General features: G+C 46.0%; 1 protein-coding gene across 1 annotated transcript in view; it reads right to left on the bottom strand.

Annotated features, from left to right (window-relative positions):
• Nucleotides 1-1,117: 1,117 nt before the first annotated feature.
• The window catches only part of FER1L6 (fer-1 like family member 6), a 104,658-nt gene continuing 78,199 nt past the window's right edge, over nucleotides 1,118-27,576 (bottom strand). The window contains exons 29-40 of the mRNA XM_036263931.1: nucleotides 27,171-27,302; nucleotides 25,971-26,096; nucleotides 21,633-21,760; nucleotides 17,798-17,968; nucleotides 15,245-15,405; nucleotides 13,210-13,352; nucleotides 10,963-11,051; nucleotides 10,432-10,530; nucleotides 8,351-8,592; nucleotides 6,608-6,771; nucleotides 2,593-2,693; nucleotides 1,118-1,301 (exon numbers count right to left, since the gene is read on the bottom strand). Of these exons, the coding sequence (XP_036119824.1) occupies nucleotides 1,118-1,301; nucleotides 2,593-2,693; nucleotides 6,608-6,771; nucleotides 8,351-8,592; nucleotides 10,432-10,530; nucleotides 10,963-11,051; nucleotides 13,210-13,352; nucleotides 15,245-15,405; nucleotides 17,798-17,968; nucleotides 21,633-21,760; nucleotides 25,971-26,096; nucleotides 27,171-27,302 (1,740 nt within the window). The remainder of the gene's footprint in view (nucleotides 1,302-2,592; nucleotides 2,694-6,607; nucleotides 6,772-8,350; nucleotides 8,593-10,431; nucleotides 10,531-10,962; nucleotides 11,052-13,209; nucleotides 13,353-15,244; nucleotides 15,406-17,797; nucleotides 17,969-21,632; nucleotides 21,761-25,970; nucleotides 26,097-27,170; nucleotides 27,303-27,576) is intronic.

Genomic DNA, 27,576 nt, shown 5'->3' with positions numbered 1-27,576 from the left:
CTCCTCAGTACCATCCGACGGCCCCTCATGATAGGAGGAAGAAGCGGTGGCCACGTTTGCTTGTTTCTGAGGGTAACCATCCCACCACCTTTGTGCTTTTATTTTAGCTGAGAACACCAGCCCCTCACGTCCACCCCCTGCTTTAGATGGGGTAGCAGATCCAGACTGGGTTACTTTGAAGATCAAGAAAAACTGGCCCCATCTGACAAGTGCATAGGCTATTGTTTCTAAGATGTTTTTGAAATTAATTTGTGCTTGAGAGTCACGGCAGAATCACCATGGACGGCGGCATGGCTAACAGTTGAATGGTGCCAAGGGTGGTCATCCGTATCACAGCCTCTGGGAACACATATTTGGTGGGCCTCACGGATCTGGCCGAAGAGAATTCTTACTGATACTTGGAGCTCTGCCCCTGCCCCTACACACGCACAAAATTGTATTTTATATTTACAGAAATTGCCATAGAACGTAAATCCAAATGGATTTCTCCAGAACTCACTACTCCTGCTGATCACAAGTTCCTCAAGGGTTGACTTTAATGGAAAACCACAACATCTCCTCTTCAGATGGCAATTTCAACAATGAAGTATTTTAGATGATCCATATGAAGTTTTCTCTAAGCTAGTTTTGAGCCTAAATAAGTAAATGTGTTTTGTAAACTGTAAGGTTAAGATATATGGGAAGGTTAGACACCTAGTAGTTGCTAAAATGTATTGTTTATTTGCTGTAACATTTTTACCTAAAAGACTTGCAATAAAATCTCAGACCCAGAATAAAACCAGTTACATACAGCAGGCATGTGCCCAAGGCGATTTGAGGTCACCACTGATTACTCGGAGGCAAAGGAGTCATTATTTCACGCTGCCCGTGGGTGGAAACGTGACGAAGTGTGTAGGTGTGGCAGCTGGTGGCAGGGGTTGGGGGAGGGGCTGCTCCTTTCCCATCTCCTCCTGGAAGCGTTGCTCTGTCCCTAGACATAGGGACCGGTTCTTGGGCCCTTTGGGTGCACCCCGTCGGCACCCAGCACAGTGCCTGCACAGAGCACACATTCTTACATATCTACAGGTGAGGAAAAACGAGAATTCGTAGAAAGGGGGGTCTGTGTCCTCCATGACCTCTAGGAGCCCACAACAATCTTCCGGCTGATGGCTCCTGGCAAGGTGTAGATGAAGAGCACCAGGAAGATGATGAGGATGATCAGGATGAAAGCGATGATGATGTACTTCTTATAATTCTTCCAGATGAGGTGGTACAGGCACTTGAAGGGGCTCACGAACCAGGAGAAGGAGGTGTCCGGGCGGCTGAAAGCGAACCGAGAGAAAATTAGGGAAGGGGCCACGGTGTCCACACAGGGTTCTCCGGGCTTCGGGGGTATTCCTGACCCCCACTTCTCCACAGGGAGAAGCCCGAGAACAGGAGGAGACCATGCTGCCTTAAAGCAGCCACAGTCTATCCTTTGGGGGCAATAACGATTCCTTATCATTTAGAGTTTGGTCTGGAGGAGGGCAAGAGTCTAGTTAGAACCCAGACAGAGGTCTGAGTGCCCTCCATCGGGCCCCCCTCTCCGGCCCAAGCCTCACCTCTTCCATGAAGTCCACAGTGACCACCCCAGGCCCCTCATTTTGAATTTCTAGCTTACCTATCACCGACTCGCCCCCTTTTTGAACTTAACGTATTTGTCTTCTACCCTCTGATAAGTATTTTAGAGGCTGTGTGTTCTCCCTAAACAGACTGTAGGTTTCTGGACGGCACAGCCTCATCTTACATGTCTTCAGTGGTCTTCAAAGTGTTTTTTCAGTAGGTACACACTGTAGGAACTTCATGAATAATTTGAATTAATAAATAAGTTCCTACACTATGACAGATGAAAGGTAGGTTCAGAGAAGGGATCATTTACCTTTAGACATGCGGTGTGGGGGCGGATAGCACTAATACAATTTGAAAGAGTATTTTGTATACGTATTTCATATCTGTATATATTTACTTTTTAATTTATATATAACCATGGGTTAAATTAAATAAAGTAACCCTTCTAGTAATTCTACTTCTGGGAATTAACTTTAGAGTAATAATTCATAAAGGGGAAACATTTTCATATTATAAGGAAAAAAAAGGTATAAATAAAATATTCAATTATGGGTGATACCAATTCAGTTATGGGCATCAAGGCTATGGAACATTCCATAACCATTAAAAACCCTAATTATGACAACTGTGGAAACAAAGCAACACTTTTCAGTGAAAGATGGATGAAACACGAGGACAATTTTGTATGCACGATTGGAGAACAAGTAGAAAAAAATTCACATGAAACTCACATAAAAAGTGAGTGAAAAAGAAATGGAATTATTCTAGAAACGCTTTGGGGTAGTATCACAGAAAAGCACCCTCTCCATTGGCCTCTATACTGTTTTCAGAATATTTTTCAATGATAGAAACAAAAAGCTATGTGGATTGGATGGCGCCTATTGGCTGCCCGCTGGCTTCTCGGTTCTCCCAGAGAGTCCTCTAGGGCAACAGCCCCATCCTCTGATGTGGGGACCACAGGGGGCCCTTCCCACGTCTGATGCTCCCACCCACGACTCCACTCACTTGGGCTTGGCCAGGGGCTCCGGCTCCTTGCGCGCCTTCCCGACGGGATTCTTCTCAGCTTCTTCTGCGGTGACCAGGTGGAACTCGGCTTCCACCTTCCCCTGCAGAGAGGACGTGTCACAAAGACCTGGGGGGCATCGCCAACCTTCTAGAAAAGTGTTATCCCGTGGGAGATTGCCAGGAAGCATTTAGACTATCCCACTGCTTTGTTTTAAGAAATATTGTTAGCTTTTTGGTCCTGGGAGAAGCCATTTTGATGATGAACAAGCCCTCACATGATGTTACAGTGAGTTTTGTGAAAAGAGAGTCCCGCATGTACACAGGCACAAGTACACTCAGTCACATGTGCTATTTAATTTGTAATCATTTAATGTATGAAGAAATGTTAACTATAGACATTTAGAGTAATTAGAAAGAGGACTACTCACTTGAGTGGCAGAAGCCTTTATAATCTGTTACCATCTTTATTCTCTGTCATTGATCCTCAGGAGGTGGCTGTGTCCCTACATTTGCTGAGTGGCTTTTCTGTCATCCTTCATTGTTTCTGTTGTCCCTACTAATTGTTTTATAATTATCTGTTTATTCTACCACTTGTGATGTAAGTCTTGGGTTATCAAAGAATGAGTCAGGGCCTCTGCAAGAGGTGACAGTCATTCTTTCTTGTTCATTCATTCACGACTTTGGGAGTCCCTGCCAGACTTGATGGCAAGAATTCCAAGAAGCCAGCCCCCAACTCATGGCAAAGGGGATTTCAATAAGTAAACAGGGCTTCTTTCCAGAGGTTTTTCAGAGGTGACTTCAGTGCCACCGAGCAGTACATTTACACACTGGGGACCTCATACGACCCCTCTGTACTTGAAAGAGAGTCAACTTAAGAGTTGCTAACCAGTTGCCGGGCTCCAGATGTTTGGAAAAAAGGACAAAAATCAACACAGAGCAAGTTAGGACCAGAATAGAAAGAACCACAGCCGCCTCTTGGCTCTTCGCTGCTTACTAATAACCTCCGCAGAGTGCTGGGTAACTTGCACTATCCCATCATGCATTATTCTCTTGAAACCTCTCCACAACCCAGCAAGGAAGGCAACATTGTCATTCTGCTTTTACAGCAGAGGAAGCCAAGGCTGGATGATGTTTGCCAACTTGCGTTATATAATTAGGATTTGTGCTCAGGCCCTCTGACACCAGATTCCATCCTCTGCTGTGGTGTGTGTCCAGGTGACCCCGTTTCATGGAAGAAAAGGAGCAGGATATTTATGTGACCATGAATAAATACACCTTTTCTGAAATGTTCGAGAAGAGAGCCCCAGTTATTGCGTGAACATGGTTTGGACTTTCATGGAAGGCTGACCTTGGGCAGCTTACGGAACATTGCACACAGCATATACCAGTGCAGCACAGAGCTGAGTGGACAGGATTTGGTGCAGACTGAGCTGCATCTGAGGCTCCGCCGCTTACTAGCTGTGTGACCCTGGCTCCCTGACCGTCCCTCCTTCGTCTCACTGGTCTGGGAATGTTAACAGCCTGTATCCCATAAGGTGGCTTTGAAAGACAAATGAAATAACATATATACAGGGCTCAATCTAGTGCCTGGTAAATAGTAACCTCTTAAACACTTATAGTTGTTACCTTTGACACGACTTCATGGACAGAAACACATCACTAAACGGGAAGGACATCCCGCCCATACGGGAAACACCCGGGGGTGTCCCAGGGACGCACATTCCCACAGGAAATAAAGTGCAAAGAAAAGGGAGGCAGAGATTATAGAATTAGCTCTGCCCTAGGCACAGGAGTCATCCGTTCACAGCATGAAGAGCCCGTCCCTTTGCCCCTGTCCCGCCTGAGTGGCCCCCAAGCATCCACTTGGTACCGTGGAGGCGGCAGGGGGAAGGTGCTTGCGGCCACGTTCTGGTAAGTTCTGCTCCTCATCCCCTATCGCTGCACACACGGGGCTCCAGGCCCCACGCCAGTCATCAGTATTCAACCGAGCACCGACTAAAGGTCTTAAGCTAATCACATCCTCCAGATGTAATTTTAAATCAGAACCGGAAAAAAAAAATGGACAGTTTGAGAGACTCTCTATTAACCCAATGACACCTCTGGATGGAAAGAAAGCTCCTAAGAGACTAGATGTGACGTTACTGCTCAAGTTATTTACAGCTTCAAACCTCACCAGGCCGAGAGAGTGACACGCGGAGGCTGAGACGTGACCGTGTTCAGGTCGGACATGCCTCCTTCAGCTATAACGCTTGCTTGTTAGAACACAGCCCTCCCTGCCTGAGAGGGGGCGTCCTCGTACATGGATGGAGGGGATGCATGCTGGAGAAATCCTTTAGGAAGAGGAATATACACACACATACACAAATACATATATATGCATACATATGTGTCCATGTGAGCATGCGTGCGTTATCTTATATTGCCAAATTCTAGACCTAGGACTTCTATTTCTGGGCAGCTACATTAAGGAAAGAATCCAAAACAGAAAAAACTTTCAGCACAAAGCACAGTCATGATTCTTTTGGATGTTCGAACTGTCCTATTCGTCACGGTGAGACGTTCCAGACTCATCCTGTGTGCTGTCTGCCCTAGACCTGGAGTCGGCCATTTCTCCAAAGATGCCTGGTTTCCTTTAGTAGGAACTGGTGTCCAGAAACCAAGATCCAGGTGTTAGGAATCGTCTTTGCTCCTGGGTGATATTTACCTTTCCATCATCCTTTGTTCTTGGAAAATTCACGTTCTGCCTGCTTGACCCCTCAACCCCGTGCAGAGACTCAGATTCCGCCCTCCTTCCATGTGACTGACACCTTGACTGTTTCATGCATGACCGCATTGTTGACACACCGGTCCTCCCCCTGGACCCGGGGCTGGCTGAGGGTGGGGGCCACGCTTGCCTCGTTTCTGCGTTCATCCGTGTGTCCACCAGTCCACGGACTGAGGATGTTATGTGCTGGGCCGTGAAGCCAGACTGCGTCCAGGGGCTGCCACGCAGCGAACCCTCAGTGAGCACTTAGGAGATGGGGAAGGATGAGTCTGCTGGGCCTCATGCCCTTCACCCAGCGCCACCAGCCAGGGGAATCACGCTGCGCACGGAGGGAAGAGAAAACTCCCGGAAAACATAATCAAACCAGACACATGGAGACAGGGGGCAGCTGCCATTCACCCAGCCAGGTTCAAAGGGTGCCCTCGCCTCAGCTCCCACTGGGTCCCCAGAGCAGAGAGAGAGGGAGGGAGGGAGGGAGAGAGAGAGAGAGAGAGAGAGAGAGCGCTCTCCATCCACAGCTGCTACCAGAAGGGTCCCGGCCTGGATGTGCCCTGCCACCGGGCACAGCAGCAGAGCGGACACGCTCGCCCCAAGAGGTCAGCAGCAGAGAACAGAGGCCACGGATGCAGCTCCTGCCCTTTCTCAACTTCCTGCCTCACTCAGGTCCCTTCCCGAGACGGTGGGAAGGGGCAGAAGAAACTCTCTTCCCAGAATTCGTGAAAGGTCTGAATTCCTACAGCGTGTGCCACACAGTGGGACCAAGTTGGCAGTGCAGGGACAGGATGAATGGCTCTCCCTGTGGTCACCCTCTTGAGGAAGTTTCCAAGGATGGATCCCTTTTTAAACGGAGGCTCATTTAAAAAGGGATGAAAGGAGGGGAAAGGATGAGGTATCTGTGTAAAACTTGACATCGGTCAGGACTTGACGCATAACTTCAAGAAATGTTGAAAAGAAAGAAACTAACGCAGGGGCATAAATTCAAGCCCAGGGGCTAGAAAACCACCCTGACAGAGCTAGCCATCAAATCAAGAATGCTGTAGGAGGGAAGGCTTAATGCATTTATAAAGTGTTCAGAATTCTTGCTTCTCAGCATAAAGTGTTCAGAATTCTTGCTTCTCAGCAGAACCTTTGCCCTAAAGAGCTCCGTGTCATTCACTGCAAGGCACTTCATCTGAAGCTCACAGAATTATTCATTTAAAGCATGAAGCTCCCTGCCTGCCCTCCACCCCATCTCCTACAGCTGCCACTTACTGTGAGTTCTTTGCTTTTAGCAAAAGGCCACCAGCCCCGCACGCGCTTCTGCTGGAATATGGACATCTTGCTCTCCTCGCTCGCATTTTCAAACTTGGCGAGATCACAGGCTTTGGCAGACTTGGCTGCTCGGGGGAAACTATTGAGGTTCATTTCCAGGGAGCCTGTGAAGAGATGCCCGTAGCTGTTATGGAAGGGCTTTTAAAACCAATCACCATTCTTATTCACCCATTCATTCACCCATCCATCTTCCTTCAACCTATCCACCCATTCATTCACCTGTCATCCCTCCATCTACTCATTCATTCATTCATTCATCATTCATTAATCTTCCATTCATCCACCCATCCATCCCTCACTAGTCATTCAATCAGCACCATACTGGATCACTAGCATGTGCTAGGTACCGGGGATACAAATATGACCAAGACACATTTGGTGTCCTCAAAGCATTTATAATGTGGCAGCAGGTAGGAGACAAGGGCAGAGCTACGATACAAAACTTTCAAGCCTTGGTTTCCAACCTTGATGCTGGGCATCTCTGCTCCCTGATTGCAGTCTGAATCACGTGCCTATCTTCTGAGTCTTCTCCTGACTTGGCATACATCAGCCTATGAGGACCCCCTTCTCCAACCACAGCTCCATCTTTGAGTTCATTAAACCCCACCAGGTCGGGGACTAAGTCTTACTGTCTTTATGGCGATTCTCTAAGACCTTAGTAGGCTTTTCAACAATGTATTTTCAGTGAACGAATATGAGGCAAACTAAGATAATGTCCATGAGATCCATGGGGGCGTCATATATCTCTCTAATAATCTTTCCTATTACAAAAGTGATGTTTGTTCATTGTGAATATTTAGAACATGCACATAAGCAAAAAAGTAATAATAGAAAAATCTTCCATAATTTTGTATCCCAAAAGTTGACCACTGCTCTATGGATTAGTTTTCTTTATGTCTGTCCTTCTCCTTGACTGTTTCTATCACTTTCTCCTATACATAGAAATACATATTTTACAGAAAAAGGATTTTTCCTACACCCTTTTCCACTTAATGCATATCTAGCCAACTCATTAAATATTCTGCTATGTTTAATGGCTACGGGGTTATTGCTTATTGAGTGCTTAGTATGTATGAGGCGCTGTGCTTAGTTTTTTTGTTTTTTTTTTTTCGATATCTTGTTCCGATAGAGTGGAAGAGAGAGAGAGAGAGAAACATCAACATGAAAGGGACACATCGAGTGGTCGCCACCCACTCGACCCAACCAGGGCTGGGGACAAACTGCAATTGAGGTACGCGCTCTTAGCGGGAACCCAACCTGGGTCTCTCTGGACCGCAGGCCGATGCTCTAACCGCTGAACCAAACGGCCAGGGCTGTGCTTAGTTTTTAAATTATATTATCACTTATACAGCTCCCAACACCCTCTGAGCTATGCAATATTACAATCCCCATTTTTACAACTGAGGCACAGCATGAGCCACTAATTAGCTCAGAATTTAATAGCTTCTTAGTGGTAGAGCAAAGGTCATTTTGAATCTGTATGAATATATATCTTCTGCCGTATGGAAGCACCATGACTTATTCAGCCAATCCCCTAAAAAGGATATAGGGAGTACTTCCAATTTTTTACCATCATGAACAGCACTGAATTCACGATCCTTGCAGCGAAATCAGAGCAAGCTGCCCCGAGCCTGGGACACGACCCTCTGCATCCATACGAGCTTGAGGAAGCCAGTGGCCTACCCAGAAAGTCGTCGGAGGACAGCCTTTCGAAGTCCCACACCTGGAGCACCAACACAGCTGGCGTCTTACACTCCATCTTCTCCAAGGAGAAGATGTTCTCCCTCTTGGTGACGACCATTTGCTTCTCGGCTGGGAGATACTGAAACGGAAACAGGAAGCGCCAGTTGAAGTTCCCCTCGCCGGTCAGGGAGTTGTAATGCACGTCTGTCTCCTGCTTGTCGTCTTCCAAACCCTTGAGCCACCTGCACAAAGGGAGGCAAAGAGTTGAACTCGCATTATTCAGGCACCAGTGTAATCGAGAGTGATTTAACTAGTTCCAACGTGGTCCTAAATCATAGTGTTGAGACTATGCTCCAGTTAGATTTAGATGGAAGCTTCTGTTGAATCGAAAAGGGAAAACAGAGGTTAAAGGGCCTGAAACTGGAACAGATTCTCCCCCTGAGTCAGGTTGGGGAAGCGCACGCGGTTGCTCTTGGGGAGGCCTGAAGCCCCCGCGGTGAAGAAGGAAAGTCAGGGTGTGTGGGTAGAACCGGGGTCCTTTCATCCGGGAGCCCTCTGCGGGGGGGCCACGCCTGCACCTGGGTGCTACAGGCAGAGCACCTGCGACACGGGGGCCTCTGAAACTGGCCTCATTTCGACCTGCCATGTCAGGCCTGTAACTGGCCCCTTCTCCCCGGCTGTGGGTCTCAAAAACCCAGCAGGCCTGCATCAGTGCAGCCTGGAGGGTGGAGGGCTGCCTGCACCCACCGGGTTCCCATCCGAGCTCTACCACCTACTGTGCAGCTGTAGCCGCGTTATCTAACCTCTCCGCACCTTCTTTTCCTCCGGAGAATGGAAGCTGACAGCACCTTGTTCAGAGGGATGTTGGAGGCCTTGTATGAGATTCCTGCTGAGTGCTTCAGTGAACCCCGAATTATCTACACTGTCCCTTCTTCTTAGTGTTGTCTGGTCTTTCTCCTCCATACCCAGCATAAAGTAAGCTACAATTAATACATTTTCTCCTAGTACATGGTGAATTAATTATTGAGAAAGATGGATACTTTTTATACAAACAAATTAATCATTCCAAAGCATATGCTTCCTGAAAGCAGACATCCCTCCCCCACAGCAGGGGAAGGTCAAGACCGGCCCCTCTGGGGAAGCGGTACCACTTGGGGTGTGGACGCAATCAGGTAGCTGAAGACGCTGCTTGCTCAAGCAATAGACATGTGGCATCTATTAAGAGGGAAGGACTGAGCTAGATGCTAAGGGAGCGATGGACAGCAAACAGATGGTCCTTGACTTCATGGAGGGAGAGGGAGGGAAAGATGGGGGGGGGGCAGAAGTCACCAGAGAGAGATGTGCAAAGGCCCATGGACAAGGGAGAGAAGCTCAATGGACGAGAGAGCAGAAAGCAAGAGGGATACTGAACGTGCTGGGAGCATGCGCGGGGAGTTATTTGAGAGGTAAAATAGACACAGTTTAACAGCCTACTAGAAACGGAGGCGCCCACGAGGAAGAAGATTTCTTGGTTGGGGAAGACGAAGAGATACAAGAAGCTGAGATTACCTTTTCTCTGAGGGTACATGTTTAGTCACTTGATTCTCTACTCCCTTACCTCTGTCCCTGACTAGAAGCCGAAAGGAAGCCAAGGTGTAAGACAGATAAAAACCCTTAGTTCCCCGTGTCCTGGGTTGGTATCTTTTTTATCAGCAAATGGGAAGTTTTAAGTTTTAGCATTTGTATTATTCTTACAATCTTCTTATCACTTAATCTTTCATCAATAGATCATATCACTCTATTTCCTTCGGGTGTAAATGTATTTTGAATGTTAAGCAAAATGCCTAAGTATACAATATGAAACTTGAAGAAATGCTTATGTAAGATTTCCTCACAAAAATATTTTCGTAAGATAATAATTCTTAACAAAATGCCGGAATGAGATGAATATTTGACAAAGAAAGGGCGCTGTTCTAACCAGGAGAGTAAGACGAACTGTGGGATCACGGGGTGTGGGCAGAGGAGATCCAGGAGGCACAGGTTTGGGGGTAAAGAGGTGAGGAGGGAAGGGTAGGGAGGATGGAGTTGGTTGATGACCTTACCCTTTAACATAAATATCACTTGACTTTTGTCCTGTGAAGATATTCTCGTCCTCTAAAATGACATCTTCGGTGTTCCAGATGGTTACTCTCAGTTCGTATCTGGAATAAGGGAAGGCAGCATTAGTTGAAAACTCTGAAACAGAGTCAACAGGTGTCTATGGGATTCTGGTTCTGTTTGAATCTGTAAGTTTCCTCAACTTTACCAAGTTCAAAAATATCAACAGTTTAAGGTCTTGGCTCCATCAAAACCAAGTGTCCCAGCTGGAATCACAAGGACGTGAACTTCTCTGAGAAGATCTTCCTTCCAGTAACCGGGCTCTGAAGCTCAGTTGTCGCCCTTACCATAAAACAGGGGCCACCCTTTCAATCTCCACACTCGCCCCCTGCTGTGATTGGCCAGGTAGAAAGTGAGGGATAATTCTCAGGTGCCAATCGATCAATATAACACATGAGACACTAATTCAAATGTCATGACCTTTCAGTCTGCTACCACGGTCTCTTCTCCGGAAGGTGGGGCTGCAGTTAACTTACCCTTTGGGTTGCCTTGGCGAAATGTCAACAGGAGGTCCAGGCTGAGGCATGTCTTTGGGAAACATGTCCACCCACATCTGCAGGCGGCCCTGGTTAAGAAAAGAACTCCTTTAGCTTTGGGGAGGCGTACCACGTAAGCAATGGAGAATTCACAGTTTTGACAGATCTCTTTACTAGAAATGGATATGAGATACAGCTTGGTAGCTTTATACATGTTAAGAATATTTGTTGACAAAGGCATAACTGACATTTTAATTAAGAATTAGTCAGAGCATATGTTAAGACCAGGAGAAGGGCAAGCAAACTGTGACTGAGCATCTGCTATGTGGTAGACCGAGCACTCTGGGCTTGATAAACATCATCCCATTAACTCTCTCAGGGTCTCCGCTGGGTAGACGTTAGTGTTCCTACTTAGCAGATGAGTAAACATCTTGGCCATGCTGACACAGACACTGCGTAGTAGTCTGGGTTCAACCCTTGTCTGTTGACTCCAAAGACTGCTCTTTCTACAAACTCCTAAAGATTAAAAAGATGATAATAGTGTCCATCAGCAGTACCATGCTTTATTGTTTCCAGAGTATCTTAACATCCTTTACCTCCACTAAATGCTCACCCTAACAACATTTCTTTGAAACACATAGAGAAGTCAAAGAAACGAGCCGAAATCCTGCGGCTAATTAGTGGCAGACCAGGGTCTTCCATCCATTGCCTTGAACTCCATACGCCATACTTTACTCTGTTGCAAGAAATTCAGGAGCCCGTGTGGGGAGGTGGTCTGGTGGATTCCATGCTCAGCCCTGCTGTGTACAGTCTAAGTTCTGTCAGCTCAGGTAAGAAGGACTGGGCTGGAGTGGTCAGGCGAGATTTTACAAGAAGGGAGGGGGCTTTCACTAGAATGGGAAGCATATTCATAAAATAGGAGGGGGCTTTGCTTAGAAGGGAAAAACGACTTCCCAAGGGAAGGGACAATAGAAGAAAAACTTTAGCGTTTAGGACGAGAAGAACCAATTCAATGTAGGATTACAGTCCTAGAGCAAAGTGGGATGATTTATTCTCTAAAGACACATCAACAAATTTCATCAAAAAGCCCCATCTGACAGGCAAAAGGAAGGATACCAGTGACTAAGGAATTTCAAACATCATAGTACATTTCAGGACACAATCGTGAGCTTCTACCTCTGACAAAGGTTTGCCCTTCCAAGGCATTCCCTGACACATGCTATCACTAGGCTTACACTCCAGCACTGCTAGGGTGTGGGAGCAAGGTGGGTTTTCCTGCCCCGTCATGGTCAAGTTCATGTGCTTTGCCCAAGTTACTCGGTGAGTCCAGTGCTGGGACAGGACAAGGGACGCAAACTGCCTGGGTTAATCCCAGCTCTAGTTATCAGCTGAGTAACTCTGAGCAAGTTATTCAAATTCTCTGAACCTCTATTCCCTCATCTTAAAAGGATCATACTACATACATCATGAGTCTATATTAAGGAATAAGAGTAAGGTGACCCACGTAGCCCTGTTTGCCTAGAAAAGTCCCTTGTACCAGCATGATTATTAGTAGTGACCTCTTCCCCTCTCAAAATGGCCATAGTTCAGATAAATAATTCTATGATCATCCAAATTATGTGAGATCATTTAAGTAAAGAACCTAGTACATAGAAGGCTCTTAATAAAGTCTGTTTGCTCTTCTGAGTTCTAACCTGGATTTCTAGTTGTCTCTCCACACACAGTTTTTTCTTGCCAGTTCGAGGTAAGCCACCAGCCACTGCTCCTGTGGGAAAACCAGTGGACTGTGTGCTACTGATAGACTTCTGGACAAGGGCTTGAACATATCCAGTGGGTTTTGAAGTTTCTCAAATGTCAGAGTTCTTCCAAAAGGGTTTGACAGCTCAAATCATAAAAAGGAAAAGGTGCTAAGTTCAACACTGACTCTAGGGCACTGTTGCTTGTCCTTGACATTACTGACATTTTGGGCTGAGTGATTGATTCCTGTTGCGAAGAGCTGTCCTGTGCAGTGTCAGATGTTTAATAGGATCCTGACCTCCACCCACTAGGTGTCAGTAGCACCTCCACCTGCCTGAGAAAACCAAAAACATTTCCAGACATTGCTAAATGTCCTAGGGCATGGCAGTGTGTATGTCAAAATTGTCCCTGTTTGAGAACCATTATTCTATGGCACACAAGATTAGGGGAAAAGTCACATTCCTTGGGGATGAACACTTCTATCGGGGCCAGAAGGGACTTGGCCACTACCTGCTCCATTCCCGGCTTATCCTTGTGGTACAGTGGCCGGGTTTCTATGTGCTCAGGAACCAGCCGGCATCCAACCTCTGGGATGTCATTCCAAGAGTGTAAAACCTTCAGGGCCAAGTGCTCATAAGACTCCACTGTCTCATCTGCATGAAAGAAAGAAATATGAAGGCACTTGTCAGCTGTGTGTTCCGGAGGGGACAGAATGGGCTGTCACACTTAAAGGTTTCTCTAAATATACTGAGGCACACGAAAAGCCAGCAAAAGAGAAAAAGAACAGAGAGAGAATGGAAAGAGGTGAGGGTGGCATGGTAGGACGGGGAAGGAGATGGCAAGGTTAGAGGACGAGACCTGAGATGGGTTGATAAGAAGACCCAGAGAGCAGTCAGGGGTCTTGGAATGCAGAGCTTCTTGAATCAGATTTCTGCAGAGTCTACAAATCACAAGCTTGGCTTCACGGTACCAGAGAGGGTATGTTTCTTGGAGATACAGAACTGTTGGATAACACAGTAGTGTGAGAGGCCAGAGGAATCAGGGTGACCCTACATAAGGTGGTAAAATGGGCACAATGTGTGTCCATGGATATCTTCTGTCTTTTCTTGTATTGCTTGAGATTTTCCTCCTACCAACTCCTGCTCACAGAAAAGGTTCGTTGATGCATCATTTTACCAAAGAAGGTAATTCATGATAACTACTGGCAGAAACATTATTTGCAAACATTATAAGGCAAAGTTGTTGAAAGGATCCAATTTTCTTGACAAAGTTTAGAATGGTCAAATTTGACATTTGACATAGGATATTGAACTTCCTTTTTTTTTTAAAGGAGGCCACAAAAGAAATTTCCCAATATTAGCAATTACAATCAGTAAACGTTGGTAGGGACAAACAAGTAATCAATGGACTAAATCTTTGTCATGAAGTGTAATCCATCAAGAACTAATTTTGATGAACATAATTTCATATTTTTGATGAGCAAACAACTGTTTAATGAAATACAGGATATCATAAAATACAGGATATTGACCAAGGAACTAAATTGGCTTTATAAACTATATTGTGAAAGAGACTATTTCTCAACATAAATTCATCAATATGCCATCAATTCACTATCTAAATGTCATTTAACTCTGCATGTAAAATTGTTCAAAAAGTTTTTGGGGTCAAAACAAGATGGTAAAAAGAAATCTTGGCATCCGAGTGATGGGGTCAACATGACAGTGTCATGTCCTGTGGCATGTCCTTAACTGGGCTCTTTGCATCAAAAGCACCTGAACCATAAATAGGTCATTTTCAAGCATCAAACAGACAAGGGTGACGGCACAGAACTGCTCTGTATCACTCAGTAGAGGTGACGTTTGTTCTCCTCCTAAGGGTATGAGAGCCTTCCTGGACCTCCTGGTAGACACCAGGATGTCCCTGTGGAAAATCTCCCTCTTAGTGCTGAAACAGGAGAGTTGTTGGTATTAACATTTATGGAGGTAATTTTGGCTGTGTTCATTGATTTACTGTATATAACATTCTTTTTAAGGTTATTGCCTACCTTTTAACACAGCAATTCTACTTATGTGATCTCTACTGTAGAAACATTAGAAATGTGCAAAAATATGTATAAGGAAGTTCATGGTAGCAATAAGTGTCACTATAAAAAGTGAACACAATGTAAATAAATGGCACAACCATAAAAAATGAATATTATCAGTGATCGTTTCAAAGTACAAGGGAGAATTGTCATATCTACTGGAAATAGAAAAGGCAGGATACAAAGCTGTATGACACATTCACAATTCTATAAAAATGTGATATATGGCGTACACACACACACACAGGCTGTAATGAAATATACCAGCACGCAACATGCTCATCTCTGATTTGGGGGATTGTAAGCGATTCTCACTATCCTCTTTACTCTTCCACATTTTCTCCCATGAGCACGTAGTACTTTCCCAATAGACGACCACTGTCCCCAGCCACAGAGACCCCAGGAGAAGCAGGCTTTTCAAAGAGTAGCGAAGCCAGAGGCTGCACTGCGGGGAGTTACCAGAGTCTTCTTCAGTGAAGACTGTCTTTCCAGAAAAGACCTGGTTCCCTATCTGTATTTTCCCAGGATGAAAGTAGGGTCCGTCCAGCTTGTTGTCTTTGCAAAGCTTGGTGAGGATTTCGGTGGGTTTGGACGTGTCTCTCCAGGCATTGTATCCTTCTCTGAAAAGTGGAGGAAGGACAGACAGGGTGAGGCCCGGCTTCCCCTGGAGGACATACTCGATGCCCCTCTTCAAAGGGCCACCCAAGTATGATCTGTGTAGTTTCCTTAAGATTCAACTTGCCATTCTGTGCTCTTGGGCTGGTGTTTATTGTTTCTTTGTTTTGTTTTCTCTATTTTCTGGTCAAAACCTCTGCATATGTATGCTTGTATGAAAAGCAGGACTTCTGAATAGCTTGACATAAAAATCCTTTGCAAGTAGTTTTTTATTTTTAAAGAAGTGTGCCTTAAAAAATTGAAGTGAAATTCACAGAACATAAAATTAACCATTTTAAAGTTGCCTAATGCAGCGGCATTTAGAACATTCACAATGTTGTGCAACCACTACCTCCATCCAGTTCCAAAAAATTTCCATCGCCCCAAAAGAAACCTCTGTACCCATGAAGCAGCTCCTCCTCCTTCCTCCTCCCTCCGGCCTTTGGCACTCACCCAGCTGTTCTCCGTGGACGTCTTTGCTTGGTTTTTGTTCTCTTTCTAGCAGAATAGCCATTTGGGCTGCTATTTACTCTAAGAGAAAAGCCTAGCTCATTCTTTCAGTTTCTCTGCTTTTTCCCCCATCCCCCAATCATACATAGACTCATGACACAGGCAGAAAGTCAATATTTGTTGTTTCTCTAATCACTGATTTTCCTGGTGCTGAATTTCTAAATCTTTCCAACCCCTTCGTCCCTTGAAAACGAGCTGTTTAAAAGTTATTAACAGGCAATGAACTGCTCTCTAATGGCCATGACCAAGATGAGCTTGGATTTCTCTGCACATTGGGACACAGGAGGCCTCAGAATTTAACTTGTCTAAGCATTTAAATGAATCAAAAGAAGCCTATAAAACCACTACATTGTACTAGAGCTATGAAGATCCCAGAGTGTCCATGCAAACCATGCCGGGGGCCACGCAGGCCTCCCCAGACACAGGTGCTCTTGTCTTGTTTGAAAACCTTTTCAGTGAACAGAGGTTATAACTTCGCTGATGAAACGAGTTTGCTCCCTGGTAGTTCCACTGTCTGGAAATTCTTCGGAACAGAGGATGCACCATGCTGGTCTGCGGCTTCCCCCCCTGACTTCGGAGTAAGATCAGCTAATCATTTTCTGAATGGTACTCGCTCAGGTACTTGAGGGTGATGTGAATACCTCGGAGACTTATACAGTCGCGAGGGTCTCAGCACTGAACCCACTGGCTTTCTGGGCTCCAAGGAGAGCCAGAGGTAGAGACGTGTCTGAAAATCATGCCATGAAAGAAGCAGGTACCCAGACTCTGTTCCTATGAGTCTAAATGGGGACAGCCATCCTGGAGAGCCATTTGGTCATATATACTAATTTTAACGGCATAATCCACATCTACAGGTGACTGCTGAGTGAACCATCAAAGGGGTGTACAATGGCTTTTCAATGTGAATGCTTATAGCAACAATATTTCTAATGGAAAAAAGAAGAAATATATAATTGCCCTAAAGTTCATGAAGGCAAATTGATTTTATCATTTTATAATAAATTCATATGATGGAACACCACAGAGCTAGTAAAATAATGACTTTTAAGAATATTAAATGATATTATAGAATGCTTATTATGACATAAGTGTTAGCAAGATGAGTAATTTACAAAATTCACAGAAAGTATAAATCTACCTTTGGGGGAAAGTAGCATAGAAAAAAAGAATAAAAGGAAATACATAAAACAATTTTTACATAAATTATCTCTGGGTGGAATAATTTCAGCATTATTTTATGCTTTCTGAATTTTCCTAAATTTTCTACAATGAATACATATTTTATATTCAGAAAACATATTTCTACAAGTATACCATGAAAATCTAATGAAAGTTTTTATATTTTTCCTGGCTGAAATTTATAAGATTTTAATTTTTTCTTTAAGATATCAGATACAATATATTAAAAAATAAATAAATAAAGCTAGTCGTCCATATTTTGAAATGAAGCAGAATTCAAAATCCTTGCGAAGAGTGAGAGCTGGGCCCACACTTGCCTCATTTTTAGGCTGGGGTACCACCTCCGTGGGTTCTGAGAGGATGAATGAGACACTGCACTAAAGCGCTTGGCACACCACGCAGTCTCGTGTTAGTTAGCACGATCGGGGACATCCGCATGGTGTTACATTAGTCACCCTTCTTCCAGCATCATTCCCCATTGCGTCTCTCCGCCCACCGGGCCCAGCGGATGGGGTGAACACATGCCATTGGGCTCCTGGCTCTCCGTCAGCCCTGCCTCCCCATCCAACACCCTCCCAGAAGCTGCGCCTTGGCTGGCCTTCCAGAGCCGGGGCCTGCGCCGCAGCCTCAGCGCCCCGACGCCGGCAGCCTCTGGGCGGGAGAACTCACATCTCGTACTGGCTCTGCAAGCCGCAGATGGCCCGGTGCTTGCTGTAAAAGCGGTTCTCCAGGTCGATCCTGGTCTCGCCAATGAGGTCATCTGTCCCGATCATGTCGTGGTCGTAGATCAGGACAGAGAGCAGGGACTCCTTCGGGAAGGTGGCCTGGATCTCAAATGACCTGCAGTCCAAATAGAGGCTTTAGGAGTCAACATTTGGTGACACGGAAGGTTTCCCAGCTTCGCACTGAGCCAGCCCGCAGTTCATGTGAACGCACTAAACACTCACTACTGAGGGGATATTTATGTGGTTTAATTTTTTACTGAGATACAAACAGTTTCCAATTCTGTTGTCACTTTTCAGTGTCCAATCATCTCTTCCTTCATGACCATCAGCTGCAGTCTTTGACCAGGGTGGCAGCTAGGCCAAGGGTTTGGGTCTCAAACTGATTTCCAACCCTGATTTCGAACCAGTAACTTGGGAAAGTTGCTTCATCCCTCTCAGCCTCCTTCTGTGTAAATGGGGATAAATGTCTCCTTTGTGAGACAGCAGGCGGTTAAATGTTGTTTACTCCCAGGCATTTAACTGGTGCCCAGTAAATTGCCATCCGCTTTCCCTCCACTTAGCTTCCTCGGGGAACACCAGCTGAGTTTACTTGAAATGAAGCCCTGTCGAAGGTGGACCAATCCTAAGACATGGAACTGCAGGGCTGGGATGGCGTCTCTAAAGATGGGGAGCCCCCAGAGAACAGAGAGCCACCCTCTTCATCTCGTCCTCATTAGAGCTGGGCTTTACCTGAAGGGAGTGGACAGGACATGTCTCCGCCGTCTGTCAGGGACCTCAGGGATCACCGCGTCCAATCCCTTCACTTTATAGGTGAGGGACTTACAACACAGAGCACAAGTGACCTGGCCAGGAGCGTAGTCAGGCCTAACTGATACAAGTGTCTGTGTTCTGACTCCTGGTCCTGGCTCTTTCCAGGATGCCACACCAGTGACGGTGTTGAAAGGAACATCGGTGCCAACGACTTCCTGTGACAATGCATTATCATGCCACTGAGCGTTAGAGATGATAAGAATTAAATTTTTAGTGCAACCCTGCATTTCAGGGAAATGTCTTTCTGGAAACCAAATCAAGGCACAACGATGTTTCTCTAGCTGTTTCCAACTCTGGCTGCCCCGGGACAAGGTGGGGTGGGCTGGGAGCGAGGGACAGAGAGGAGGCAAGAGGAAGGGAGGATGAGGGCCCACTGTTTCCCTGCGTGTCCACCAGCCTGTCTGGGCTGCTGCCCGCGTGGTCAGATCCACGTAGCCTGACTGTCACTGTCCAGTGTGGCAGGAAGCACGGTCACAGCACAGCCAGAGCCCATGAACCCTCCCCAGAGAGAAAACTGCAGCGATGCTCAGAGCTCCTGTGAGAAACGCACTGAGCAGGCCAGGGATGCGGCTGGGTGGGGAAGAAATGAGCATCTTCTGCTTAAAGACAAAGTCCAGCCTCCCTGGGGCTCCAGAGTTTGGATCCCAAACAAGAACTGATTCCAGAGGCATCTCCCAAGGATGCCTCCAGCCGCCTATGCCTCAGCTTAGTTGTCACCATGGCTGCTGCCACCGAGAAAGGACTTCTTCAGTGCTGACTGCAACGTGGCGACTCCTCGGCCCTGTTCCGGCTCCCTGGGCTGTGTGCGCACAGAGTCAACTCTCTGGGATTTCCACTGGAGCTGTCATTAGTAAGAACCACAGCCCACCCTGTGGGGCTTCCCAGGGGAAAGCTAGACTTATACCACGTGTGTGTCGATGGGGCACGACCTCAGGTACAGTGGAGGTTATAGGGAGCAGGCACCGTGAGCTGGTAAAAACTGGGCCTGTGAAACATTTAGTGCCTCTAAGCTTCACAGCAACAATGTCCCACTGTTCCTTTGCTCACTTTTTCTTTTGTTAACTCCTTCATTCACTTGACATTCATTACACACCCAGTAGGTGCCAGGCACTGTGGTTTTTAAGAAAAGGAGAAACCACCGAAGTCTGCAGACATGTACCACCTCAGGCTGATGCAGAGTGACAGGTCTCAGTAAATTCCACTGGTAACGTGCTGGAGGACAGTCCATCCGTCTCTTCATTCACTCATTCACTCATTCGATCTACAGGTCCTTACTGGGCATGCGTGCCATGCCATGTCCTGTGCTAGGTGCTGTGGACAGGGCACTGAACAGGCCAGAAGACCAAGTCCCTGCTCAAGGGAGCTTACATTCTAGTGGGGAGCTAGGGGACATCTAATAAACAGATACGCATGTCAAGGGCTATAAGGAAAAGCAAGCAAGGTGCCAGAGATCAGGGGTGGAGCCTGTGGCATCCTCCTACGGTGATGAGGGGGGCCCCAGACCCAGGGCAGGCCCAGGAGCTGCGCTCTCCCCACTGGAACACTGCAGGGTTGGGCCAGCGACTTTCGTCCCTGAGTAACCATTAAATTCCCTTCCGACAAGGCGCCCATGTGCGGAGGGTTTCTGGGAGAGTCTCTGCAATGCCAAGGCAGAGAGAACATCCATCATCCCTCCTCCCGTTTACCACAGCCACCGGCAGGTAATAAAAGCAGTCCATTCAGGGCGCTGTGCTGAGGGTAGCTGATGAAAACTTACTGCAAAGCACTTTGAATTGCTAGTTACGCGAATGGCAGGTAATGAGAGAGGTCACCTCTGGGTCAGGGAAGCAAGGGTACAGTTCCCCGGCATCATTTTAATCATTCTCATAACCTTGCACAGGCAAAGTCATTTATTTCCTCAGGAGCAGGAAAGAAAGAGTCTGGTGCTCATCAAATGTCAGGGTCTGAAGAGATTGCAAATGTGTAAATGAATTTAAATAAAGCTGATGAGGATTTCACCCCACGCTCCTTGTTACTCAGGAAAAAAGGAAATTAAATACACTTAAAATGTATCCATTGCTAAAATGATTACTGAGGGAGAGAGAGAAAGGAAGCGAATGTGTTCTGAGTATCTCCTGGGGGTTGGCATAGACAATGTGCGAGGTGCTGTATATTTAATCTCCTGAAGGCGCCAGAGAGTCAAGCATCATTGTTGTTGCTTTACAGATGAGGAAGACTAGGACCAGAGAGGTTAAGCCACCTGCATAAAGTCACACAGCCTGTATGTGGCGGAATGGAATCCACATCTGCTGGACTCCGAAATTAACAGTAATTGGGTGCACAAGCTCCAGCAGAGAACACAGATGTGTGACCCTCCCCATTAGAAGACAAATGGGGGAGGGGGGTTCTGTGAACTGGGAAATGCCTGCTTCACCTAAACATACACAAATGCAATGCTTTTTAAAACACCCTGCAGGAAAACACAGCACAAATGGGGAATGTGATTCGATTTCTTTACTTCAGGGGTCACCTCAAATGAGCTGCAAAATGATATGATGGGAAAATCCCTTTGGTAGGAGACAAGACCAAAGGTCTGGCCCTTTCTCCTCTACCCATAAACAGTATGCACCTGAATAAGTCTCTAAACCTCTCTGGGTCTTGGTTGCTTTGTTTGTGAAAAGGGAAACCTCTCTGTCCAAATGCAGGAGGCTGAATGTAGGAACGATTAATATGTAGGAAAATCGTTATCGGAAAACCACAGGCATGAAAATCACCACAAACCACCTTACACCTGAAGGGACCGAGGAAAGAACCTGGCCTTTCTCCACTAAGGGTAGGTTTGGTTGGCTCTTATCACAAGCAGAAGCCAGCATTTAACCTCCTGCCACCACTTACTCAGACACACTCACGTGGACACAGCAGCCCCGACAGAAGCACAGCAGGAGCAAATGCAGAGAGGACAATGCAATCCCACCCAGATGGCCACTGACCTTCCAAATACCGGGTTCAGCTGTTTGGGGATGTATTTGTCTCGGTCCTTGATTTCCGTCTTGCCAAGCCTGACCACAATGTAGGGATCCGATTTGCCATCTGGATCGGCCGGGCTGAGACTAAATGCCTGGGACGGAGAAAGGAGAGCACCTTGGTCCAGTGGTTCCCAACACCGGCTTGTACAGTGGGATCCCCAGGGGGCTTCAAAAAATGCCCGAGCTCCATCCCCAGATATTCTGACTTAATTGGCCCTAGGCTCTGGGATTTTTTAGACACTCCCTAGATGACTCTAGTGTGCAGCCAAGGTTAAAACCCACTGCCTTAGCCCCTCCACTGTGCTGTTGAGAGAAGAGTCATCAGCTTGTCGAAGTTCCGCGTTCCCTGGAGTGGTCTCCCAGGGGAAAACCGGGCTTGGCACAGAGCGATGAGCAGCATGCTGGCCCAGGAGGCAGAGGCAGGAATCTGAGCTCTGGCTCTAGTTCTGAGTGGTCTGAGATCTGTCTGTGAAACCATGGGGTGGACCCCCAAAGGGTCCTCCCAGAGGGATGGGCTCTGAACCCATGACCCCGCCAGTCTTGCATTTAGTACTGGCTGGTGGAGCAATGATCTATTTCTCAGAGTGAAGTCTGACTCCAGACAAGCTGGGCATTAAACCATCACCAGCAAACACTTTATTTTTTTTTTTCAATTCTCACGCAAGGATATGTTTTTATTGATTCTTAGAGAGAGAGAGAGAGAGATATCAATGTGAGAGAGAAACATTAATCAGTTGCTTCCCGGACGTGCCCCGACTAGATATCAAACCCACAACCTAGGTATGTGTCCTGACCAGGAATCGAACTCGCGACTTTTAGTTTACAGGACGATGCTCCAACAAACGAGCCAGGGCAGCAAACACTTTCTAAGAGAAGGCTGGCGTTGGGGCGAGTGAGGAATGATACTGAAAAGATGGAGAAAGTCTGCAGAGATGATTGCTCAGGAACAATCCGTACCCAGGACTCTCTCCTGCAGCTCAAATGGATGAGCACACAAAGCTGTATTTTCAAGGATGTTCACAGGAGCATTTTTAGTAGCTAAATTTGTAGACAAACTATATATATATCGCAATTACTTCAGGGGAAACTTAATTCAAAATAGTTCCTTCCCCAACTACTCTCATCACATCACCCGATTTTTTGTTTTTGTTTTGTTTTTTATCCTCACCCAAGGACATTTTTTTCCATTTTTTGTTCAGAGAGAGAGAGAGGGAGAGAGAGAGAGAAACATCGATGTGAAAGGGACACATTGAGTGGCTGCCACCAGCACGACCCAACCAGGGTCGGGGATAAACTGCAACCAAGGTCCATGCCCTTAGCGGGAACCGAACCCGGGCCTCTCCGGACCGCAGGCCGACGCTCTAACTGCTGAGCCAAACACATCACCCGATTTTAATTGTCCACGTAGCAGCTATCTCTGACATTCATCTTATTTATCTGTTCCTTTGTTGATTTTTAATATATTCTTAATCCCCTCCACCTCTAGCTAGTATGTAATCTCCAAGAGAGCAAGGGCACTAGCTGTCTTATTCATTATATTATCTCTAGGACCTCAAAACTTAATCTATATGAAATTAATAAATAAATGGATGCTAACATTAATTCAGAAGAATGTTACATGGCTACTAAGAAGAATGAGGAAGACCTAGATGTACGGATCTGGGAAAATGTCCAAATTATATTACTAGCTAAGAAAAGAAAATAGGAGATCAATATGTAATATGTCAAGCAGGACTCTATTAAATAAATTCCTGGGTGGAGTTGTAGACAAGTGGAAATAGAGATTCACTTGCATATACATAAAAAAGTAAGTTATTTCTGGGGGTAGAATTGCAGAGGTGAGAGGATTTTTCTTTCTTTATGCAACTTTTGAATAGTTTTATTTTTTACTTTGTTGTTGTTTTATTGAATTAAAAGTTTTTAAATTAACTTATTATGTAGTTGATTGATTAAATCTTGGTGTGAGAGAGCAAACTGCACACTATTAGTAAAATGTCCGTGAAAAGCATGGACTGTCTATAACCGCAGTGAATTTATCCTGTGTCCTGCAACCCAGGGCTGCCAGCCCCTGACTCTTCACGTGTTCAAATCCTGCTTGTCCTCAAGTCCAGCCCAAGCCCTCCCTCCTCCAAGCTGCTTCCTGAGCAGGAACCTGATCTGAGTCTCTGGCCTTTGTCTAAAGGGCACTGGACACATAAAAGTGTTGTAGATATTTGCTGAATGAACCAATAAACAGTGATCCTTCCCCGGTCTCCGTAGTTCAAAAACTTTCTCCCTTTCCTTGTACTGCTCATGCCCTCTCTTTCTGGGTTCCCCAAACTCTGTCCCATAGAACCGTAGTCCTGCAGAGTTTTCTGTAGAGAGGAAAAAGAAATGGGGCCATAAGTTTAGAAAGTACTGTTAAAGATTCAGCGGTTAAAGATTTCTTTGCTTCTGGAATTCTCAGAGCCTTGAATGTGCTTGTGAACCTCGGGTTAGTGGAGAGAAAAATGTGATAAGCACCAATTCTCAAATGTATTTGTACACATAGTCCATTTCAAAGAAATGCATATTAATTATCTCTCCTAAGACACCTCCCAAAACATGAGTGATCTCCTGAAGGAAGTTTAGACAAGGTTAGTCTACACTATCCTGTGGGTGGGTGTTCAGAACAGACTACCCAGCACTGCCAGTGACTCTTTACAAGTACCTCTCATCTCAACATCCCCAGTGAGTAGTACGTGCCCGGCACAGGTGGCCATGGTGATGATGATGAAGGAAACATGAGAATGGCATGATGGGAAGAGGAACATTTTGTTCTCCTTTCACATAAAGAATTCATTTTTCTTGTATGTTTCATTTCTATTGTTAAAAAAAGGGTGCAGGTAATGTGAGCAAAGAGTTCATGTAAAATAAGACTATGCAATCAAATAAGACTATGAAAACCAACTCCAAGTTCAGGAGATGAAAACAGACACATGAACTGCAAAGGTCCAGCAGACAACTGCTTTGGTTGAGAATCGAATTTGGCCCTGAGCTTCCCAGCAATCAGACCCAAAAGTTTCACAATTAAAGTTATTGCAGTGCTTACATATTCGGAAAGTAGGGCAGATAATATTTTTCTTGAAAATACATTCAAAATGAGATTTCTGTCTGCCAGTGCAGAGACATAGCTGGGGTGGGAAGGGGGTGGATTTCACAGTGGAAGCTGCCTTGTTCGTCTTTCTAACAGTCTTGCCTATGAGCTTCCTGTTTGGTTATCTTCCCAGTTAGCAGGCAAACCCAGAGAGCAAATCAAGCTACGGAAATAAAGCTTGGAAGCCAGCAACTGAATGTCTAAGTTACCAAGCAAATTTCATACCTCCTGTCGTGGACTGAATTGTGTCTCTCAAAATTCATATGTGGAAGCCCTAACCCCGATTGTGACTAGGGTTAGGGTTAAGGCATTTAGGAAGGTGGTTAAAGTTAAAGGAGTCTTAAGGGTGGTGTCTTAATCTGTTAAGACTAATGACCTTTATAAGAAGAGGAAGTGCCCTGGCCAGTTTGGCTCAGCGGGTAGAGTGTCAGCCAAGGACCAAAGAGTCTCGAGTTTGATTCCAGTCAAGGGCACGTGTACCTCGGTTGCAGTTTGGTCTCCGGCCCTGGTTGGGGTCGAGTAGGAGGCAACCAATCAATGTGTCTCTCTCACATTGATGTTTCTCTCTCTCTCTCTCTCTCTCTCTCTCTCTCTCTCTCTCTCCCCTGCCCCTCACACTCTGCCTGAAGATAAATGGAAAAATATCTTCAGGTGAGGATTTAAAAAAAAAAGAAGAGTGCCCGGCTGGTGTGGCTCACTGGTTGAGCATCGACCCAGGCAGCAAAAGGTCGCTGGTTCAATTCCCAGTCAGGGCACATGCCCAGGTTGTGGGCCAAATCCCCAGTAGGGGGCAAGCAGGAGGCGGCTAATCGATGTTCTCTCTCATAGATGTTTCTATCTCTCTCTCCCCCTCTTCCTTCCTCTCTCTCTGAAATAAGTAAATAAAAAATATTATAAAAAAAAAGAAAGTGACACGAGATCTCCCTCCCTCCCCCCGTCCCCCCCACTCTGGATGGGCACACAGACAAAAGGCCATGTGAGAACACAGCAAGAAGGTGGCCATCTACAAGCCAGGGAGAGAGGCTTCCCCAGAAACCACCCCCTCACAGCACCTTGACCATGGACTCCCAGCCTCCAGAACTGTGAGAAAATAAATGCCTGGCGTTGAAGTGACCCAGTCAGCAGTGTTTTGTTACGGCAGCCCAAGCAGACTAAGACAATCCTCACGGTGAACAAGGGTAGCTCACCGCCACGATGTACACCCTGATCAGGACTTTGACGGGGTGGTTGGGTGGAATCCCTTGCTGGATTCTCAGCTGCCCGCTGTCCTCGGAGCTGGAATCCTCAGGGCTTTTGTAAATGCAGAAAGAGCCCTGGAACCACAAAGCACGACCATTGAAACAAGACGGTCCTCTGCCTCCCCGAAACCACAGAGGGCATAACACTGGGAAAGTGAACACAGCCGGGACTCATCAGGGGGCTCCCCGTGCCCTTTGGGTGTCCTCAGGAAATTCACTGTAGCCTGCTTGTCTCTGAGCTTGTCCAGGGCACATCAGTGAATCGGTGTTGGCAGACCAACACCTCCCCACAGGGCTCTTACGTGAGGAGCATGAATAGAAGAGTCGGATGGGAGTGCCTTTGACACGTGGGTGCTGAGCTAAGGCTTTCTCCTGTTTTCTTACTCAATCCTGACTGCAGTATTTCAATTTTCAGATGTCGTAACCAAGGCTCAGAGTGGTCAAGCAATGGTCAAGTACATGAGGCTACTTAGTGTTATAACTAGGATGAAAATCTACATTGGGAATGCAACACCCATGCTATTTCCAACACACAACACTGCATTTAAGGGGCCCAACACGCAGCAGGTTCATAGTAAGTGTTGGCTACCACTTTGTGAGGCTGACCCTACCTCTGCCAGATGAAGGGTTTGTGTTGGTAGGTTTGCATAACCTACACATTTGGTAGGTCAGGGTTGGGAAGAGCAAAGTAAAATTCAGTGATTCTTTTAGGCAACAATTCTCTCTCCTTATATTCCAGTAGACTGACTTCCAACCCACGTCACTGGCCATGACCCAAGTATCTCAAAAGACTGGGCCTGGGTCTTCTGGGGGCTCTAGAGAGCATCTTGTATAACAGTGGTTCTCAACCTTCCTGATGCCGTGACCCTTTAATACAGTTCCTCATGTTGTGGTGACCCCCAACCATAAGATTATTCTCATTGCTACTTCATAACTGTCATTTTGCTACTGTTACGTCTTAGGTGATCCCTGTGAAAGGGTCGTTCGACCCCAACGGGGTCGTGACCCACAGTTTGAGAACCGCTGTTGTATAAGGATGTCAGATTTTCTTTATACACATCCCACATCACAGTCCCATTAATAGAATTAAGTCGTATCTGACATTTATGGTTAGGAGAACCAAATAAAAGAGTTACCTCTGGAACTTGCCTTAAACTTTCCTATGACTCGGTCTCCATCCAGGCCATGGTCATCCTCGGTGGACTTCCCTCTGAAGAGTTCAAAGGTTTTCACCCAGTCCTCAAAACTGTTGAACTCACTCTCGAGGTCACCATCATATATCTTTAGGGAGAAGAGTGTGCACAAGGGAAAGAAGGCTCAGGATTGAGCTAATGAAAAATGCCACGAGTCTCCAAAGCAGGGCTTGATATACACCTCTTGGGAAAATCTAAAGGCAGCTGTTAATTTACCATTAGCAAAATAAGGATATGATGTACTCAGCATTCCTGGATCTAACTATCACTCTAAAATTTATAAAACCTTTTTGATAAACTTTGCAATTCCAAGAAAAGTATTTATAACTAAACCAAAAATTTTAAATATAATATGAAAGTAG

The sequence above is a fragment of the Molossus molossus genome, unplaced genomic scaffold (genome assembly GCF_014108415.1).
Source record: "Molossus molossus isolate mMolMol1 unplaced genomic scaffold, mMolMol1.p scaffold_m16_p_16, whole genome shotgun sequence".
In the NCBI taxonomy this organism is placed as follows: Eukaryota; Metazoa; Chordata; class Mammalia; order Chiroptera; family Molossidae; genus Molossus; species Molossus molossus.
The sequence above is the reverse complement of the archived record's forward strand: the minus strand, read 5'-3'. Positions and strand labels throughout refer to the sequence as shown.